Consider the following 13,840-nt stretch of genomic DNA (forward strand, 5'->3'; position numbering starts at 1 on the left):
TTATATTTATGAAAAGACTGCGTACATGGTGACTGGAAGACAACAGCTTCTATGCTGTGCAAACCCTGGACACACTTCAGCTTGAATGGTGAAACTCCCTTTTTGATTTGATTGTACTGCGTAACATCTTTTGTCTCCAGTCGATTCTCCGTTAGCAGAGAAGTTGAATCGACGAGAAACAGAAACTTATAAGCCAGCTTCTTGAAGGATGACGGAACACAAAAATGACCAAGTGATGAGATGAATGTATTTTCAAGGCCAATATTAGCCCTCCTCCGTCTATTATCCAACGGATCAAGTAAAAGAACGTTATTTTTATTCCTTTTATGAACGACGGGCAAGATAATCAGATGCCCCGGTAAGTTGGTGACATCTTAACATAGCAGAACCCAACGATATGAAAATACGTCAGCATCTCAACCCTTAATAACTGTAGTGTCACGAGTAGAGAGAGGTTGATAGGACAAAGAATGGATGCTTTGAGGGCACCACGATACCAGAGGCCCCCCAAAGAAAATGAGGGCAAACCGGTCTTAGGAGGACCAGTGTAGAACCAGTATACATACCCAAAACAACATCTTATCAAGCTCTAACTGGCTACATAGAGGGGCACCCTTGACCAACCTGGAGGAAAGGAGGTCAGAGCTGTGTTAAGTGACACGAAAATACCTATACTCTGTTGGTCTTTTCACTCTGCACCATAGCCCCTGACATGTTAGGATGTGACCGCGGCGTCAAACATGGGACATCGGACCATCCACTTTGAATCCATCAATTCATGGGTCATACTGTTGACCACGCTTCAGTTGAACGGCGAGTTGAGTGAGGAGTTGAACGACAGGAAGCAGGCGAGCGTCAACCTTGTCGATATGCGCCGTCTTGGGAAACTCACTTCGGGTTGGGGAAGTGAAGTTTTGCTCGGGACTTTTTGAACACCAAGACTCACTGACCAAGCGAAACGCCTCCGAGTCACATTTTCTGATCAGTGCAATGAGTGACTCCCATAATAATAAATTCGTTAAAACAGTCGCTGAGAATGTAGCTATGCAAAGTCATACACAGTTCGTAAAGTCTACAGTTTTGAGTGCTGCGACAGCTTCGCCGCAATCACTTCCTTCACCTGCTGCACGGGCAACTGATCGACCTCTCTGCCGGTCCAGTAACGGTCCTGTATTGTCTGTTAGATATCATACGCACTGAAGGGGGGTTCGATCGCGTCTCGCGTTTCTGTCTGCATACCTGTTCCAGACCTTGGTAGATCATGGCCTCGGTGCCCAAGATGACTTGCCAGCCAGCATCCTCTGCCAGGGCGGCGATTTCCGTGTAGGGCGTGGGGTTGTAGCACATCTCCAGAATGGCGCCCTTGGCAGCCTTGTTCAGGAACTCAACGATGACCTCGCGCGCCACGATCTCCTCCGGGGTTTTGGGAGGAAAGTCGGGCACGCACGCGACGATAGCGCCGGGGGCGTCGAGCTCCCGGGCTTCCTCGACGGTGGAGACGTGGTGCATCCTGTCGCCGTACCCGCGCGCGGAGCACTCGGCGATGACGGCGTCAACCTCGCTCTTGTCGCGGTTGACGAGGTAGATGTCCGTCGCCTTCATCCACTTGCGCAGGGCGTAGACGGCGCTGCGTGCGGCGCCTCCGCCGCCGATGACCAGGGCCGGCCTGTTGTGGTAGACGGCGTCCGGGTCGGCAACATTCTGGACGAACGACTCACGGACGCCAATGACGTCCGTGTTGGTGCCGCAGTATATCCTCTTGCCGTCGCGTTCTCTGACGAAGAGGGTGTTGCAGGCGCCGACGTCACGGCACTCATCCGTCAGCTCGTCGAGGTGCGGGATGATGGCGACCTTGTTGGGCATGGTCACGGAGCTGCCGTAGAACTTGGGGTGCTTGATGAGTTCCAGGAACAGCGGCATGTCGGCCGAGTCGAGCCGCATCTGCTCCCATTTCAGGCCAATGCCTTCGTAGATGGTGCTGTGCAGGAGTGGTGACAGGGAATGTGTGATTTTCTGGCCAAACAGGTATCCATGGCGGTCCAGCTGCTCGATTTTGACGGCAATGTGGTCGTCCACTTGCTGGACGGCAGATGCACTGGCCATGGCGGGTGTCTGAAGTCTCTTTGGGGAGGGGAGGGGGGCGGAGGTAGGTTTCAACACCGTCAGCTGGTAGACTTTTTCCTTTCTTTTTTCTTGTCTCTGGTTGGTTGCTCCAAGGGGTATCTGCAGGAGTTCTGTGCAAGCAATCGAAGAACGGTTGATGAGATGGTGTATGTACAGTAGTGTAACGCACAATACTATGATATGTTGTGAAGGTGGAATTGCAGAAGAGCAAAAATGAGAAATAGACGATTGAGTGAGTAAGTGAGTAAGTGGCTCTATGGACCAAGAGCGGTGGCCAAGTTGCTAGTAATAACAGAAACGGGGAAAATGTCTCTGCAGAGGCCACTTTTTACTCTTCGCTCTTATCCCCTTTTGTTTTTTTTTGAACTGAGTATTGTTACTCCCTCCTCAGCTTTCCGTCTCCCCAGCCCGGAACCCCTCGGACCCAATAATGTTTGATTTATTTGTTCTTGCGGAACACGGGGAAAAGTCCGGGGCTTAGGGGATCGTCTTCGCCAGATCGGGTAGAAACCGCATCAGGACTTTTCCCATCGGCAACTCGAAGTGTAGCAGCCAGCACATGGTCCGAGGAGGGGTGAGGGGGGGGGGGGGGGGGGGGTCCCTCCGGCAAAGAACTCTCCAGCATAGCGGCCAGTGAGAAGTGCCGGATAGTCTGGACTTGGGAATGGTGGGCTTACGACACACAGAAACGCTGACCCCTGCTGCTTGGTCGCTTGGGGGGATTTGGCCATCCCACACATCCGAGGGCCAAGCCTGGAGAATGTTTATCCCCGGAGAAGCATTCTTCCAGAAGCCAACTGCTTTCGCCCGTGAGGCTAACGTCACCACCAGGCGGCCAAGCCAACGACCATCAACCACTGGCATTGGTGATCCGCATCGCACACACATCCCCCACCACTACACACACACTCAAACAGCGGCGCAAAGGCGTGCGGAAGAGCGTCATCCAGGCTGGCTGTCCGGTTATCTTCGGCCGCCCCAGAATCCCCAGGTTAACATACTTGCCATGATGGGCGTCGGTGGCGGCGGGTGAATGCTTTGCTCCCCCGTGCCCCCCCCCCCCCCCCCCCCCTCAAGAGGCGTCCGGTGCAACCCGCTGTTAGGATGGCGGCATAGAATCCAATATCCAATGGGCAAGCTGCATCTGCCTCTATCATCTGTAACAGAGTCGTTACATGGGTCCGATATGACCTTTCTACGAGATGCCGGAACCACAGTGCTGCAAACAATCTTCCAGCCCCCCCCCCCCGTTGCCGAGGGCAGATGTAAGTAAGTGTACGGCCAAACGTCCACCTCCCTCGTTGATGTCGAATATCTCTTCATCTGGTTCTTCTCACTATCTAAAACCGCCTCCCGCTTTTACCAATATCACAACCATCAACCATCGTCACGCAATACAGTCCCGCAAACAACTACATATCGCCTTGTTGCCGTCTTCTTGCTCGATAGATACCCCTTTTGTTTTTCTTCGTTGACAGTCCACCACATCTTATCCACCATGCCGTCCCGTTTAGCCATCAGCACCATGTCGCTCGGGCGATGCTGGGCCGGCCACAGCTTTGAACACAAGATGGACATGGCGGCCAAGTATGGCTACCAAGGCATCGAGCTCTGGCACGAAGACATGATGGACGTCGCTGAGCAGTTGCCGGGCGGCGCTGCTCTGCTCGAGAACCAGCTCGCCGCTGCCGGTATTGTTAAGAGGATGTGTGACGCTCGCAACATCGAGATCCTCTGCCTCCAACCCTTTCAGCATTTCGAAGGTCTTGTCGACCGTGAACAACACGCCCGCCGCGTCGAAGAGCTGCGTGTTTGGATCCAGCTCGCCCACGTCCTTGGCACAGATCTGATCCAGATCCCTAGCAACGTCTTGCCGGCAGAGCAGGTCTCTGAGGATCTCGACCTTCACGTCGCCGACCTGGCCGAGGTAGCAGACATTGGCGCCGCTTCCAGCCCCCCCATCCGGTTCTCGTACGAGTCTCTCTCATGGGGAACGAGAGTTGATGTCTGGGAGCGCTGCTGGGAGGTCATCCAACGGGTCGACCGGCCTAACTTTGGCATGTGCCTCGACACGTTCAACATCGCCGGCCGTATCTTCGCCGACCCTACGGCGGCATCCGGAAAGGTGCCGAACGCCGAGCAGGCCGTCAAGGAGTCCATCCAGCGGTTGCTCTCCACGGTCGATGTCTCCAAGATCATCTACGTGCAGGTCGTCGACGCGGAGCGCCTTGCCGAGCCCATCTGCGAGACACACCCCTACTACAACCCCGAACAGCCATCACGTATGTCGTGGTCCAGAAATTGCCGTCTGTTCTACGGCGAGTACTCGAGGGGGGCTTACCTCCCCGTCCGGGAGATTTGCGCCGCCATCTTCCAGGGTCTTGGATTCGAAGGCTGGGTCAGCTTCGAGCTTTTCAACAGGAGAATGTCCGAGGAGGACCACGATGTCCCCGAGGAGCTGGCGAGGAGAGGTGCTGTGGCCTGGGCGAAGCTCGTGAGAGACATGAAGTTGAGAGTGGACGAGTCCTCCACAACGGCGACGGCGTCACTATAGTCGGTGCCCCTGGCAGCGACTTGCGTGGAACGGCGAATTGGTTTACAACAGCGACTGTATAGTATTAACATATTTTGAGCAATCAATTAATTCTCTTCCAAACATCACGTCCTTCTTGACCTTTTAAGTGTCTCCCAGCGAGTGTGAGAGCTGCCGAGCAACAGACGTCACCGAGCGTGGTTGATCCACAGACCTGGGCTTGGGTTCCTGGGTGCCCAAGAGGTTCGCTCAGGATGAGACGGAGACTCTTGACGAAGAGGATTCGAGAGACCTTTTTGGCGGCTGATGGCTGAGATGACTATGGAAAAATGTTTCAACTGCAATATCTCCTGAACTTAAAATGGATGAGACCGTCGTGATTCACAAACTTCAATAACCACATCAGTGGATGAGTCCTGTTGCAGGCCGAGAGACCGAACACAGCCATTGTTAAAGCCTTTCTCAGAGTCATTTTGCCTAGTAGAGATGGTCTCCCGCGTGGATGGTGTTCCTCGGCAACTCTTGGTTCCAGAAGTGCCAGACGTCAAGAGATTCAGGCTCCAAGTTCAACTTCTAAGCTACAAGCTCCGAGCTTTAGGCTTCCACCCCCCTAATCGTAGTCCCACGGGCCATTACTAAGGGAACCTCTAGCGACACGCCATCGTCCCCAGTGACAATTCTCAGGGCTCCTTGGGGCGGGGAGTCATGCGGGGGTGCCCCGCTGATAGGGGACCGGACGTCGCCCGCAGTGCTTCCGCGGTCGCCATTCTTCGGTTGGCGGCGGCCCAGCCGTCGACTCACCCCCGGTTTCCCTGATAAACCAGACTGAACCCGGCCCCGACAACGGACAGGTTCATGCTTTTTTGGTTTCAGTCCTTCTTTCTGGCTCTGTTTCCTCTCTCTCCCACTCACACACACACTCTCTCTCACTCTCTCTCACTCTCTCTCTCTCTCTCTCCCACACATACACAAACAAACATCTTACGTCTTTTTTTCCAACACCACACTCCAGGAAAGGTTGTCGCAAAGACCGAAGAACGTCAGTCACAATGGCGGAAATCAGCGACGCCGAGCTCCGCGAGATCTACGACTTTGCCGTCCAAGTGGGCAAAGAAGCCGGGGACCTGCTCATGACGGCCGCCAAGTCGAGATGGGCGACCGGAGGACAGCAGCAGGCCTTTACAGAGAAGGACAACTCGGTGGACTTGGTGACCAAGACAGATACAGGTTTGTACCATCCGGGTCTTGAGCTTTGTTTGGTCCCAGGTGTGGTTCTCTTCATGGCTGGCTGGTTCGCTGACGGTTTACAATCCACATCTCAGAAGTCGAGGCCTTCATCCGCACATCTGTCGCAAACAAGTACCCTGGTCACAAGTACGTCAAACCCCGGCCCTGGCCAACGTGCTTGTGTGCTCGTTGCGCCGCCTCTCCGCCTCTCTGTCTACAGAATCCAAAGTACACCCTATAAACTCTTTTCCATATCTGACCTCCTGCAGCTTCCTCGGCGAAGAAACATATTCGGCCGGCGCATCTCGCGACTACCTCGTCGACGACAGGCCGACTTGGATCGTCGACCCCCTCGACGGCACCGTCAACTTCACCCATCTCTTCCCCATGTTCTGCGTCTCCATTGGCTTCGCCGTGAAAGGGAAGCCCGTCATCGGCGTCATCAACGCGCCCTTTTTGAACCAGACCTTCTCCTCCTGCAAGGGACACGGCGCGTGGATGAACGAGACACAGAGACTACCTCTCGTCCTGAGCCCGCTGCCGGCCAATGCGCCGAGCGGATGCGTCTTCTCATGCGAGTGGGGAAAGGACCGCCGGGACACGCCCGACGGCAACATGCACCGCAAGGTCGAGAGCTTCATGAACATGGCTGCTGAGCGTGGGGGAAGAGGCGGAAAGGGCGGCATGGTGCACGGCATGAGGAGCCTGGGGAGGTAAGTCTCGGAAGTCGCCAGGTCCGCATGGGTTCTACTTGCTGACCGTGGCGGACAGTGCCACTTTGGATCTGGCCTACACAGCCATGGGGTCCTTCGATATCTGGTGGGAGGGTGGTTGCTGGGAGTGGTAAGTGCAGCCTACTTTTGCCTGGAAAGAAAGGGGCCCGGATGCTAATGACGGTATCGACAGGGACGTCGCTGCTGGATTCGCCATCCTCGAGGAGGCCGGGGGTTTGGTGACGGTGGCAAACCCCCCAGAAGATACGAGCATCATTCCCGAGGCGAAGCTGGGCGGCAGGCTCTATCTTGCCATCCGGTACGCCGAGTCGCCGAACCGAACCATGAGCACCGCTGACAGCATCCAGGCCCGCGGGACCCACCGACACAGAGACGGGACGCGAAGCGCAAGAGAGAGTTGTGCGGGAGACGTGGAAGCGCGTAAGACACCTGGAATACTCGAGACCCGGAGCGTAGAGCTTGTATACAGAAGTAGAAGAAGTACAAGACGTAGAGGAAGCAAGCCAAATGATAAGTCAAATGAGAAGAATAAGAGGAAACAAAACAAGTTAGGGGAAACGCACGCTCCGGTTTAGAGATCAGCTCTAGCTTGCTCTCCAGCCCACGCTCTGCGGATGATTTCGCGGATCTTGGTCTTTTCAAGGGCCCGAGGGTTCCAATACGGAGTGTCCAAAGCGATGTCTGCGACGCGATCAATGTCCGCCTCTTGCATCCCAATGTTCTTGAGCCCGACGGGTATCTCCAGAAGGCGGAGCAGCTCGTTGAGGCCAGCCACAATGCCTTCGACCGAGTCCTCGGTGCTCTGCGCGAGAGCGGAAGATAGCCTGGCCCTGGTGTCCCCGGAGAACGACTGCGCGTTGTACGCGATGCTGTGGGGTAGAAAGATGGAATGCGTCTCGGCGTGAGGAAGGCCCAGAGTGCCGCCCGCCGCGTGGGCCAGCTTGTGCTGCAACGCAATCCCTGTCGCCGTCGCCATCATGCCGGCCAGGAAGGCGCCGTAGAGGGCCGACGTGCGCGCCTCGACCGACAAGGGGTTGGAGACGATGGCGGGCAAGGCGCCCGACAAGGCCCTGATGGACTCGAGAGCGAAGTGGTCCGTCAGCGGGCTGGCCTGCCGCGAGTACAGCGCCTCAACTGGGCCTCATTGTCAGCGATGTGCGATGTCGGTTTCGGATGCCACCACGGACTCACACGAATGCGCCATGGCGTTGATGCCGCTCGGGGCGGCCACTTTGGCGGGCAGGTCCATGGTCAGCTCGACATCGTAGATGACGACCTTGGGCAGTATCCTGGGGTCGGTCGTCGACGTCTTCTTGCCGTCCTTGGTCTCCCCGATGATGGGCGTCATCTCCGAGCCGGAGTATGTCGTCGGGATGGCCACCTGCGGCATCCCGGTGCGAAGCGCAACCGATTTGCCTAGACCGACTGCACTGCCGCCCCCGACCGAGACGAGCACATCCCGATCCTCGGCACGGCGCACGGCAGGGCCGATGATGTCGCTGGGGTTGTGCACTTTGGCCGTGTCGAGGATCTCAACGTCGGTGAATCCTGCCTCGCTCAGGCCGTCCTGAATTCTTCGGGCGAGAGACGCACGCGATGGCGAGCAGATGATGAGCGGCTTCGAGAGGCCTCGAGCCCGAAGCTCGCCACTCAGTTCATTGACTGTGCCCGGGCCGAAAAAGACCTTGGGCGTGGTGATGCCAAAGACGAACGGGTTGATGGTGTCCATTACGGGCAGGTGCAGGGTGAGTATCTGTATATATGCGTGTGCGTGCTGGGTTTCTCCGAAATGATGTTTGCCAAAAAAGCAAACAAAAGACAGAGACAAGAATCACCGGTCAAGGTGCTTAGTTGTGTCATCGGCGGGGGCGGGGTCCGACCGGTTTTCGGACCCGGCGGCAGCGCCCGGCAGTCAACTAGCCGGTCGGGAAGTGGATGGTGGCGAATGAACTGATTCATCGCCAACCGGCCTGCATCATGGTTTGCATCCCCGATGTCAAGCAGAACGAACGATACGAGTTTCGCACCCGGCCCAAGTACGAGCGCCGCTCCCTGATGGACTGGAACGCCTAGGCCGTTGAAGGTATCCATGAAGTCAGAGTGAGAGTGAGAGAGACTGTGAGTTGAATCGGTTCCATTCGGGTGGCTCATCCTTTCCTACAGATGGCCTCCCCCCTGGAGGGTATCATTAGTTTTGTGTACATCTATTTAGTCCAATCCGTCAAACCCAAGGATGCCGTGAGCACCCATGGGGCCAAGCTTCGCCGCCGCCGCGGCTCCCGTGTTCTGGCGCTTGCTCCGTCTCTTTCCGTCGTCGTCGCTATCGCTGTCATCGTCGCTGTCGCTATCTTCCGCGCGACGCTTGCTAGTGGGCTCGTCGTCGCTGTCGCTGCCGCTGCCGCTGCCATCGTCGCTACCTTCGGCCTCGCCTTGGAGCTCTGACAGCTCCTCCCACACCTTGACCGTCTTGCCGCCGGCTGTGATCAGGCGGTTCTGCGAGTCAAAGGCGACAGAGATGACGCCCTCAACCTCGTCGTGCCGGAGGTTCAGCGACTTGTCGACTTCGCGAGTGACCAAGTCGACGACACGCAGACTACCGTCGCCGAGCCCAATAACCAGCTTCTTTCCCAATCCCAGTTCTTGAGGCACGAGGGCCATGGTGTCTAGGCTCTCGCCGCCACCCTTGCCACCGTCAACGACGATACGCTCCTGCTGGTCATCCCATGCGCCCCTATCCCAGACCGTGACGATGCCAGAGCCGGATCCTACAGCGACAATGCCATTGTTGCGGTTGTTCTTGGGCCCGAGCCCGGGGACGTAGCACGCGGACAGCAGCTCGTCTTCTTGGTCGTCGGAACGAACTAGCACGCCCCTCCGCACGTCGGTGACGGCGAGGGTGGTGCCACCGGTCGAGACCCATTGCTTCGAGAAGCCGGACGTGCTCTCGGCGGAAGGCGGCAGGGGAACGATGGCAGAGATGTAATCGGAGTGAGGGAAGTGGGTTTGCGCGGGCTTCGGCGAGGGGACACCGTCTCGCAGGTCAAAGATGTGCATGGCGCCCGAGTCGCAGGCGATCAAGAGGCTCTGGGGGTTCAGGACGTACATGAGCGTCGGGGCGTCGATCTGCTTGTTCGAGGAGGGGATGACGGCCTTGGAGATGACCTTGCCGGTTTCGGGGGAGAAATGCTTGATCAAGCCGTCAGTGCCAGCAGAGTAGAGGGCTGACGGGCCAACTTGGTTAGCTGTGGCAGCGTGTACCGCGGTGGTGTTGCTTTTGTAAGACTACTAACCAGATCCATCGTGGTTGTAGGCCAAGGCCCTGCAGCTGCCCTTGTGCCGCCTCGTGCGCCAGACGCTGTCAATGGCTCCCCGGCCGCTCGATGCGACGCTAGTATCAGCGTCGCCGGAAGCATCTGAGACGTCCTCTACGGGAGGAGGCAGACGAAAGGTCTCGACATGACCGGTCGACAGTCCGACGGTCAGCAGCGGCTCGGTGGGGTGGAGGACCTGGGCGAAGACCTCGGCGGACAGAGGCAGGGTGCAAAGGTTCTCGAACATGGTTTGCTGCGTCAATCGTGGGGGTTGGTTCTTTTAAAATTTTTTGGACAAATGTATAAGGGGGAAAAAAAAAGGCGAGCTATGTGTCGGTTCCAGCGGCTGCCCAAAATACGCACAACCTGGCTAACAATTGGGAACAGAAACCGGCCGAAGCCAGAGCGAGAAGCCGGAGGAAATTTTTCAAGGTCAGGAACTCACCGAAAGGTGATTGCCCCACCCGAGCTCTCGGTGAGCGGTGTGCAAGCACTAGATAAGGTACGTACCTGTGTCTAGGCTGAGTGGATATAAGGAAAGGCCGCGGGCAGGACCCGGTTTTCGCATGTTTGGCGCCGCACGTAAACACGGCACAAGAAGCCAGAAACACCCGAGCACCTAGCCCACTGCACGTGTGTATGTTGCACGTGTGAGTGTTATTGTTCCGCACCTGTACCTGAAGCAAGCGCCTGTTTCTCCCAAAAGTTATTCGTTGTCTCTGCCTAGATCAAACGTCGTGAGCTGCAGATGGAGACATTATCTCAACACATAGACTTGGTTGGTGAGATACTTAACGCACATCTCGCAAGTACCTCGCATTTCTCTCTTTCTCTCTCACGTACTAGTTCTCTTCCTCGGGATCTTCAGGATATATTTGCATCTGATGTTCAGATGTTGAGCCTCATCGTCACCTAATGTCATGCATCCTTGAGAGCATCTAAAAAATATACGAGCTGCGACTATGTACCATACCTCCCTACCTTAGCTATAGATAGGTAATTACACGTAGGTACAGTACCTAGGTAGGCATGCATCAGATAGCATACAGGGGTTAAGGAGCCGCTCAAGGTTAATTGATGCGGGGCCCCCTCTTTCCTTCCCGCACAAGCACACCCAACACCCAACAACCTTCCGCCACAGCGGAGTTCCTTTCCCTCGCGACCCAAAGAGGAAAGCTGAGGAAACTTACCCGGCAATCACTGGATTCCCGTCTCAGATCGCTGATTCGACCGCTTTTCCGACTTGCAACCGTTTCGCTGTCTCGCTTGCATCTCGGCCCCTTCGTTTCCTTCTTCCACAGTCGTTTCTTCCGTTGAACAAGTCGTTTCTTCTCCTTTCGGCATCACGACTCACGAATGACCTCAGAGCCGTCTCTCCTTCTACCACCCGTTTCCAACTTCGTCGATACATGATGAAGCTGCTTCCTGTGGCTATGGCCGGTCTGCTCACCCTTTTGCAGACCGCTGCCACGGCGTCCTTCGCCGAAGAGTCCGCCGACAGACCAGGCTCCGGCCTCAAATGTGTCATGTACCTCACCGGGTATTATACATCCCATAGCTGGTTCGCGTCGCCGCTGCCGCAAAGCTAATTCCTCGGCGTAGGCAACACCCAACCGTGCCCTCCAAAGAACTCGTCTCTCACGTCACACACGTGGAACTGGCTTTCATGAACTCGAACACCTTCAATCAGGATGTCACCGAGTGGCCCCTTTTCACCACCGTTGACAAAGTCCGAAGCCAATTTCTGCCAGGCACCAAGGTAATGGTCGCCATCGGCGGCTGGGGCGACATCCAGGGCTTCGACGCGGCCGCCCGCACTCCAGAGTCGCGGAGGAAGTGGGCCAAAAATGTCGCCAACATGGTCAAGGCTACCGGTGCTGATGGTAGGACGGACCCTTTTATTCAGAATATGGTGGGAGTCACGAGTCGCTAATGTATCTCAGGAATCGATATGGACTGGGAATACCCTGGGTAAGCTTTAATGACATCACCGGGTTTGCAAGATGGGTTCGCCACTGACAGACAGCCCAGCGGTAATGGCGAGGATTACAAGAATATCACCAACGAGGAAAAGAAGTGGGAGATCGACGCCTACCCCCTGCTGCTAGAGGAAGTCCGCAAGCAGCTGCCCAAGGAAAAGCTCATCTCCGCCGCGACGCCCGGCCTCGAGCGTGATATGATTGCCTTTACCAAGGAGACGGTCCCTCGCATCGTGCGCAACCTTGACTTCGTCAATGTCATGACATACGATATGATGAACCGCCGAGACAACGTCACGAAGCACCACACAGGCTTGGAACTGTCGAGAATCGCCGTCAACAACTACATGGACAGAGGCGTCCCGGCCCACAAGATCAATCTCGGCTTCGCCTTCTACACCAAGTATTTCAACACGACCGATTGCCCCGAAGGAAAGGAGGTCGGATGCCCTACGCCCCTGATGGAGGATCCTAAAACTGGTAGGGACCTGGGACAGACGGGGGGCTTCAGTTACAGCGATGCTGTTCCGGACGACATCAAGGCCTCCTTCGAGAGAGCCCAAAAGGAGGGCAAGTACGACAAGGAGGGCGGTGGCTACTACTACCTTGACCGGGCTAAGAAATGGTTTTGGACCTATGACACTCCCGATGCCATCCTCCGTAAGTTCCCGGCCCTTGTTGACGACAAGAGATTAGGCGGAGTCTTTGCCTGGGGCCTGGGTGAGGATGGCCCCGACTACAACAGCCTTAAGGCCATCAACAAAGGGTTGGCAGAGCGTAAGGGCAGAGGGGGAGGTGGTGGTCCCTGGGGTCCCTGGGGTCCCTGGGGTCCTTGGGGCCCTGGTCCTCATGAGGCCGATGAGCTGTAGGTGAGCCCCGGGCAAAGCTAACAAAGCTTTGCCATGTCTCCTTTGGCGAAACATGAACAATCAACTCACTGTCAGGTTGCGCTTAGTGTCAACCGTGCGCCGGCGAATGTAGCTTGAAGGGTTGGGTTGATGAATCGAAGAGTTGACAAGGATTGGGAAGCTTGGGGGCTGTTATGATATGGAAACAGGACTGTTTTAAGGGACAGGTGATCTAGCTTATTCCAGGCATATTTAGCTTGCACCTTATTTTCCCTTCCCCCCCCCCCTGCTATGGTGATCTGCTGTAGTGATCTGCTTTGTCATTTTGGTTAAGGGCCCTCCGCCGGGATCGCCTCGGGGGTCTTGGATCGGTTGGCGATATCTATGTGTCTGTTTTGCTGGTCAGGAGTCATCGTAGCCCGAAATGTTGGCAGATTGGCCATGTGGTGCCGAGGCGGGAGACCAGAGACACGACGGCTTCTGCAGAGGCCATTTCCTGCGGGTTCTGGCATGCGTGACATGGCCATGACCGTGACCACAGACCTCTCGTAGACCTGCAACTAAGGCAAGGCGGCGCATGTCGTCGAGAAAAGGCCTACGGCACTACGCTAGCGCTGTCTACGCGAACTACTATGTACAGTAATCGTGCCGCTAGGTCATTGTCACCAATGGACAGGATCGCTCTCGACTAGTCCCCGTGCTCAGACGCGCGCAGTTGTATGGTTCGACCTCGAATCATCGATTCGTCTTGTTGGTCAACATGCCTCGGAGCGGCCTCGTCCCGTTCGAACATTGCACACTCCACACTTGCGTCATGTGGAATGATGGACGCCATCTGACCAGCTAATAACCTCCCCCCCGGGCGTCGGTCGTCGCTCCGTTACGGTCTAGTCCGCAGACCACGAGTGAAATATCTCTCGGGCGAGGAGGGGCGACGGAACTGGATCAACAAGATCTCAGGGTTCGTCAGGGGTTGTCAGGGTTCAACAGGGCCATTGTCCGATACAAGGTCCTGAGCGGTAATGTAAATCCATAGATGTACCCGGTTTTAGAAACGGCAACTCGGGGGAAAGGGGTGGACAGC

General features: G+C 56.2%; 6 protein-coding genes across 6 annotated transcripts; 3 read left to right on the top strand and 3 right to left on the bottom strand.

Moving 5' to 3' along the window:
• Window positions 1-1,003: 1,003 nt before the first annotated feature.
• CDEST_12885 (Putative shikimate dehydrogenase substrate binding, NAD(P)-binding domain superfamily) lies at window positions 1,004-2,395 on the bottom strand. Its single transcript, XM_062929041.1, has 2 exons — window positions 1,240-2,395; window positions 1,004-1,168 (listed from the first exon to the last, which is right to left on the bottom strand). The coding sequence occupies exons 1-2, from the start codon at window positions 2,101-2,103 to the stop codon at window positions 1,073-1,075; spliced, it is 960 nt and encodes a 319-aa protein (XP_062785092.1). The 5' UTR covers window positions 2,104-2,395; the 3' UTR covers window positions 1,004-1,072.
• Window positions 2,396-3,207: 812 nt separating this feature from the next.
• Window positions 3,208-4,754, top strand: CDEST_12886 (Putative xylose isomerase-like, TIM barrel domain, xylose isomerase-like superfamily). Its single transcript, XM_062929042.1, has one exon. The coding sequence runs from the start codon at window positions 3,623-3,625 to the stop codon at window positions 4,676-4,678; it is 1,056 nt and encodes a 351-aa protein (XP_062785093.1). The 5' UTR covers window positions 3,208-3,622; the 3' UTR covers window positions 4,679-4,754.
• A 701-nt stretch (window positions 4,755-5,455) lies between these two features.
• CDEST_12887 (Putative inositol monophosphatase) lies at window positions 5,456-8,555 on the top strand. Its single transcript, XM_062929043.1, has 7 exons — window positions 5,456-5,884; window positions 5,980-6,031; window positions 6,154-6,597; window positions 6,656-6,727; window positions 6,791-6,916; window positions 6,966-7,752; window positions 7,810-8,555. The coding sequence occupies exons 1-6, from the start codon at window positions 5,707-5,709 to the stop codon at window positions 7,072-7,074; spliced, it is 981 nt and encodes a 326-aa protein (XP_062785094.1). The 5' UTR covers window positions 5,456-5,706; the 3' UTR covers window positions 7,075-7,752; window positions 7,810-8,555.
• On the bottom strand, window positions 7,188-8,418 carry CDEST_12888 (Putative alcohol dehydrogenase, iron-type/glycerol dehydrogenase GldA). The gene is made up of 2 exons (XM_062929044.1): window positions 7,810-8,418; window positions 7,188-7,752 (listed from the first exon to the last, which is right to left on the bottom strand). The coding sequence occupies exons 1-2, from the start codon at window positions 8,345-8,347 to the stop codon at window positions 7,190-7,192; spliced, it is 1,101 nt and encodes a 366-aa protein (XP_062785095.1). The 5' UTR covers window positions 8,348-8,418; the 3' UTR covers window positions 7,188-7,189.
• A 190-nt stretch (window positions 8,556-8,745) lies between the features above and the next one.
• CDEST_12889 (Putative WD40/YVTN repeat-like-containing domain superfamily) lies at window positions 8,746-10,309 on the bottom strand. Its single transcript, XM_062929045.1, has 2 exons — window positions 9,909-10,309; window positions 8,746-9,839 (listed from the first exon to the last, which is right to left on the bottom strand). The coding sequence occupies exons 1-2, from the start codon at window positions 10,174-10,176 to the stop codon at window positions 8,827-8,829; spliced, it is 1,281 nt and encodes a 426-aa protein (XP_062785096.1). The 5' UTR covers window positions 10,177-10,309; the 3' UTR covers window positions 8,746-8,826.
• Window positions 10,310-11,044: 735 nt separating this feature from the next.
• Window positions 11,045-13,635, top strand: CDEST_12890 (Putative glycoside hydrolase family 18, catalytic domain, glycoside hydrolase superfamily). The gene is made up of 4 exons (XM_062929046.1): window positions 11,045-11,469; window positions 11,532-11,812; window positions 11,873-11,900; window positions 11,961-13,635. Exons 1-4 carry the CDS (start codon window positions 11,339-11,341, stop codon window positions 12,775-12,777), a joined length of 1,257 nt encoding a protein of 418 aa, XP_062785097.1. The 5' UTR covers window positions 11,045-11,338; the 3' UTR covers window positions 12,778-13,635.
• Window positions 13,636-13,840: the final 205 nt, after the last annotated feature.

This window comes from Colletotrichum destructivum, chromosome 8, assembly GCF_034447905.1.
Source record: "Colletotrichum destructivum chromosome 8, complete sequence".
NCBI lineage: Eukaryota > Fungi > Ascomycota > Sordariomycetes > Glomerellales > Glomerellaceae > Colletotrichum > Colletotrichum destructivum.